This window comes from Montipora foliosa, chromosome 11 (genome assembly GCF_036669935.1).
Source record: "Montipora foliosa isolate CH-2021 chromosome 11, ASM3666993v2, whole genome shotgun sequence".
NCBI lineage: Eukaryota > Metazoa > Cnidaria > Anthozoa > Scleractinia > Acroporidae > Montipora > Montipora foliosa.
The window spans coordinates 36,173,605-36,179,475 of NC_090879.1; the positions used below are offsets into that span (position 1 = coordinate 36,173,605).

The 5,871-nt window shown below is 40.3% G+C and overlaps 1 protein-coding gene across 1 annotated transcript; it reads right to left on the minus strand.

The window, feature by feature from the left end:
* Positions 1 to 4,511: 4,511 nt before the first annotated feature.
* Positions 4,512 to 4,964, minus strand: LOC137976984 (uncharacterized). The gene has a single exon (XM_068824295.1). It carries the CDS (start codon positions 4,962 to 4,964, stop codon positions 4,512 to 4,514), a length of 453 nt encoding a protein of 150 aa, XP_068680396.1.
* Positions 4,965 to 5,871: the final 907 nt, after the last annotated feature.

The window sequence follows — 5,871 nt, forward strand, 5'->3', positions numbered from 1 at the left end:
TGTGCTTTTTCTATTTTTTCATCATAATTTGCTTTTATACTTGCTTCACAATCTGTGGATATCAAACTCCTAAGGATTTAACTTTATTAACCCACTTAACCCTTTGGCTACTAGAGATTTGGCCGAAAAACACGTTTTGAAGCTAGTTGAGGGGTTTTTTGGTCACTGTCGTGCTGTTTAAGAGCTAAATCTCCCTACAAACCCGTTTCCAGGTTGTACACTCCGCGGCCTTTTCAGCCAGGTGCAAAATAAGCGCTTGCAAAGTTCGGGCATGCGCAGAAAACAAAATTTTTGGGTTTAAAAGTAGCACAACACTTTCGACTTTCACTTTTCGCTTTCTCTCCTTCCCTCTCTTTTCGCTTTCTTTGCCTCATTTTTTTTTTGAACTTGCTGGGCATTTGGTAGGCTTTATTTTGGTGGGAGGAGTTTCTGAGAAACCTTTCATCATCTTAGAATTAGGTGCTCAGAAAGGTAGGTGGGTAATGGAGCAAGCTTTTCATGGAGATTTTCAGGTCAGTCTTACATGGTTTTTTTGGCCGTTTCTCCAGTTTCCTTGACTGAATTGTGCTCATTCTGGTATAGTTTGAAAGATCTCTTCTCCCTGCAAAAGTTAGTGGACAAAGGTGTTCCTGACCGTTAAAAGTGATGACGTCACAAGGGGTAGATGGGACCGTGGATAAAGCTGGACGTATTTTGCCAGATAGTAATCAAAGGGTTAAGATTTTTTTCTGTGGAAAAAACTTCGCTGCATCCGGCCTTGGAACCTATCCACAAAACTTCTGTTTTCTTGTTATTAAGTCGTAAACCAGAGATAGAACCAAACTGCTCTTGTAGAGCTGATGTGAATGATTTTTTAGAGCGGCCGTCTAGGATAATTGTAGCGTCGTCAGCAAACTGGCTGATTTTTATTTCTTCGCCCTGCACCGATATTCCTTTAATAATGTTATTTTGTCTCATTTTTTCGGCCAAAAGTTCCACACAAATAATAAAAATTTAGGGAGACAAAGGGCAGCCCTGCCTAACTCCTCCCTCTAAAGTGAAATAGCCGCTTGCCATCCATTATTTAAGATGCAGCTTTCAATATTCTGGTAACACAGCTTAATCCAATTTTTAATTGATGAACCGAAGTTAAAAGATTCTAGTGTTTTCCATATGAATGACCTTTCCACCGTATCAAAGGCTTTTTCAAAATCCAGAAAAAGAAGTTGTCCAGGGATATTTTGGGTAGCAGTGTAATTTATTATGCCCTCGATTAATCTTATATTCTCTCCAATAAAACGGCCTTTAATAAAGCCACTGAGTTTGGTCGTTGTTAACTATCTTTGGGATCACAATTTTAAGACGATTCACAATTGCCTTGACCGCAATTTATAGTCGGTATTTAGGAGTGTTATCGGACGCCAATTTTTAACAAGACATGGATCTGCGTCATTTTTGGGTATTACTTTTATTATTCCTCGCTTCTGACTAACTGAAAACTGCCTCACCTGATAAGCATAATTGATCGAATTTACTAAACAATCGGCTAAATTGTTCCAAAAAACTTTATAAAAATCTGCAGGAAGCCCATCCGACCCAGGCGTTTTTTCCCTGTTTTAGTGCTTGTAAGCATTCCGTCTTACGGGGCCTTCGCATTTTTCCTTTTCCTCAGGGTCCAAGGATCGAAGACCCGTAGCGCCAAAAAAGAGGTAGCTACTATCAAGGGAATTTGTTTTGGAGCTGTAAATGTTGCGATAAAAGGTTTCGCATTCATTCAAAATTTCATTGTCTGGAGTGATGAAATCGGTGTCACTCACCTTGAGTTGAGTGATTACACTGGTTTTGTAATGTCTGTTTTCTTGGTTTAAAAAGTACTTTGTATTCATTTTCACCTTCATTATGCCACCTACATTTTGATCTCAAGATGGCACCTTTTGTTTTATACTCAATCATTTTCTCCAACTCTCTTGTTTTTCCATCTAACTTTCTTTGAATTGTGATTGTTTCTTTGTCCTCTTTTTTTCTGTTTTCTATGACTGTCCTTTTGTAGATTATTCACTTAAGACTCCAATTGTTCCTCTTCTCGCAACATTCTAGACTTTTTACTTTTAGCATAGCGTATTGATTTTTCTCTAATCTTAAGTTTAATCATCTCCCACATTAGAGCGGAGCTTACGTATTTGTCCTCTTGGTATTCCAGTTTCACCTGTTCAATTGTTTCTCTAGCCTGTGTACAGCCGCCCGCTCTCCGAAAAAAAAATCGGAGAGGAGCGTCTGTGATTTACCGTTGATAATCGTGTTCCATACCACGTGATTTCTCCTGGAATGTGTGGAAAATGATTTGATTGGTTATTACCCATCGATCATTACATCATTGAAACAACGAGTTTTGATTGGCTTTTATTTTTATTTCTCCACATCAACACCGTGAGAACCACCGTGAGAGATTTTACGATGACTTCGTGTGTACTTTGAGCACGGTACTTTTTCATTTAAAGTACGAGCGGAATTTTTATCTATGGAGTGTAAAGTGGAAATCGATTCGACGTACATTTGTAGGAATTGTTGTCAGCCCAAAAGAAACGAAAGCGCTCTTCATGAGGTGAACATAGCACTATTCAAAAGATTGTCCACTCGAAAACGTCTCCCGCTATTCCTTACCAGTCAATGTAATCCCAACGCCTTGCTCGGACCAGCCTAGCCATTCTCAAGCACAATCTGCAAAGCGTAATGCCCTGGAAGATTTGAGATGTGAACACATCGAGGAAAATAACAGCTCATCAGCAACGATCTGTGTTGCCATGAAGATCAGAGCCGTACCCGGTTGGAAGGCTTGCAAATACATCCTTTCCTTTAAAGAGTACTTCTATGCTATAAAGCCAAGGTATCTTAACCCTTTGATTACTATCTGGCAAAATACGTCCAGCTTTATCCACGGTCCCATCTACCCCTTGTGATGTCATCACTTTTAACGGTCAGGAACAGCTTTGTCCACTAACTTGTGCAGGGAGAAGAGATCTTTCAAACTATACCAGAATGAGCACAATTCAGTCAAGGAAACTGGAGAAACGGCCAAAAAAACCATGTAAGACTGACCTGAAAATCTCCATGAAAAGCTTGCTCCATTACCCACCTACCTTTCTGAGCACCTAATTCTAAGATGATGAAAGGTTTCTCAGAAACTCTTCCCACCAAAATAAAGCCTACCAAATGCCCAGCAAGATAAAGAAAAAAATGAGGCAAAGAAAGCGAAAAGAGAGGGAAGGAGAGAAAGCGAAAAGTGAAAGTCGAAAGTGTTGTGCTACTTTTAAACCCAAAAATTTTGTTTTCTGCGCATGCCCGAACTTTGCAAGCGCTTATTTTGCACCTGGCTGAAAAGGCCGCGGAGTGTACAACCTGGAAACGGGTTTGTAGGGAGATTTAGCTCTTAAACAGCACGACAGTGACCAAAAAACCCCTCAACTAGCTTCAAAACGTGTTTTTCGGCCAAATCTCTAGTAGCCAAAGGGTTAAAACTATCGGAGACGCTCTTCAATGGACGTTTGAAATCTACCTCATTGACCACCATTTTGAGAATTTAGCTCCAACGAAATATGAGCGAATGTGAGACAATGGTTAACATATATCAAATACAAGTTGTTACAAATGAACCCACTGGGAACTCGGAAAAATCCGAGCCCCAGATGGGATTCGAACCCACGACCCTCCGTGATCTAGTACGGATGCTCTAACCACTGAGCTACTGGAGACTCTATGGTGAGCAAGGCTGAAATGTCGGTATTTGACTCGAACTGCATCACGCAGCCACAGAGTCAAATTTCGACTGACAGCATAGCTCAGTGACAGCATAGTTCAGTGGTTAGAGCATCCGTACTAGATCACGGAGAACGTGAACGTGAAACAAATCATTTGTGTAGGTAAGATGTTCGTTATAACCTCTCAAACTTGCGTTGCTTGCCCCATCAGAAGTGTGTCACTAATTTGCATGATAATAGCAAATCCAACATGGCGGCTATCGTGAATAAGGTCTATTAGTTGATAAGAAAGGCGGACCTCTCCAGTCATGCAGTATATTGTTTCGCTATTTCAATTTATAAGTGATCTAGGTCCTCTTCGGAAAATATTCTTACAGGAGAGCCGTCAGGCGAGGTCTTAATGTAAATCTTCCAATCTAAAGTCCACACACTGAAAAGTGTACCCTCCTGTCTTCGTTTGTTTGCTTCTTTTACAATTCTTCGCCTATAAGCCGTAACGTTTTCATTGATGAAAATAGGCTGCCGTTGCTGTCCACTTGAAGGGTAGCTAGGAAATAGATCTGAGATTTTGACATCTTTTAGCTTGGTACGTTCCTTGTACAGTTTCGATTTCACTTTATGACTGCAAAATTTCACAATTATGGCCCTGGCGTGATTCAGCTTATGTGAAATTTCGATATTCTTCGGTTCTACTGTAATATTTAGGGCTTCGGCAACTTTAATGACCGCGGCCTCTGTACTAGGATAAGCATCTTGTGGAATGCCGTGAATTTCCAACTAATTCTTCCTACTGTACTGTTCAAAATTATCTTGGTGTGCCCATTGTCTTTCCGATTCTTCTGTCTGCTTTCTAAGATTCTCCTTCGTTGTTTTTAGCTCATTCCTTGTTGAGGTTAGCGTATTTTTCAATTCCTTGTTTCCGTCCTTCGTTTTTTGCAACGACTCTTTCAAGTCTTTAAGCTCTCTCCCGTAGAAGTTGGCAGATTCTTTTAAATCTTCGATTTCCTTCTTCAGCGTATGATTTTCAGTAAGAATAGCAGCTATTTGAATTTGAATGTCGACCAAAAGGGACTTGATTTCAAAAAGGCTAGGCTCTTCTTGTTCCTTGAGCCTTTCATTCGGTTCTACAACATCAATATTTTCCTCGGCCGCCATGTTGGATTTCTTCGAATTTCTTGGTTCGTCTTCCATTGAGCCACGGTCACCTCTTTTCTTTTTCCTTGGAGGCATTTGCGTTGAAGAAGGTAGATTATATCTTTAGGGAGTCAGATTGTGTACTTTCATTGGAGCGGATACCTGAGAGGGGCCATCTTTGCCAGTCTGCATTTCATACGGACCGAAATATAATGAAAAGGAGAAAAGCTCGATAAAAGTAAGTATTTAGCTTTTCAACGAAGCTAAATCTGCTTTGTCAAAGGCGGACTGTTGTCTTCGTCTGAAGAGTCAAATATGCGTTTAATTCGTTTATAGATGTGTTTTTCTTTCAATGCCGATAAAAAATTGAAAGAAGACCTCGAAGACTTGAAGGTCCAAAGTCTTTGCCGTCTTTTCGCTTCACATTAAAGATGAAATGGCAGAGATATTCGTTCAATTCTTTAGCTTCGATGTCTTCAGGATTTCTTTGCTCGTGTTTTACTCTCAGAAATTCAACGGGTAGCTTCACATCTCTCGTCGTCTTAGCTCTTGCATTTTTGTTCTGTGGATCGATAATACAGTCATCAATTGACTTTCTAAATACTTAAATTTTGTGGAGCCTTGAGCCATTGCTGAAAGTGTAAGCTTCAGTATTTGTGTACTTTTGGAACGAAAGTTTTCTCGCTCTGACGGCTTACGCAAAGAGAGCTTGAATTAACTTGTTGAATGAACTCAGTGGTATGTTTTGACAAGTCAATTCTGATTGGACGAAACGCTTTGTGCATGTGCAAGAAAGCCATTTCGCTGCTGTGATTGGCTATCTGAGTTTTTAAAGCGGGATCTCGTATGAAGAAAACTGTGAGTAAATCTCTTTTTTTTTTTTTTTTTTTTCACAATGCACGAGCTGGCGGAATTCTGCGAATCCTACAATCTGATTGGCTCTGGGAACGGGCGGAATTTTAATATCTATCTTGCGCGCCAACCCGGGCTGGATCCGAGCCCT

Bases quoted from the DNA above. Each gene is read 5' to 3' on its own strand.
- LOC137976984 (XM_068824295.1), bottom strand. From the start codon at position 4,964: ATGCCTCCAAGGAAAAAGAAAAGAGGTGACCGTGGCTCAATGGAAGAC.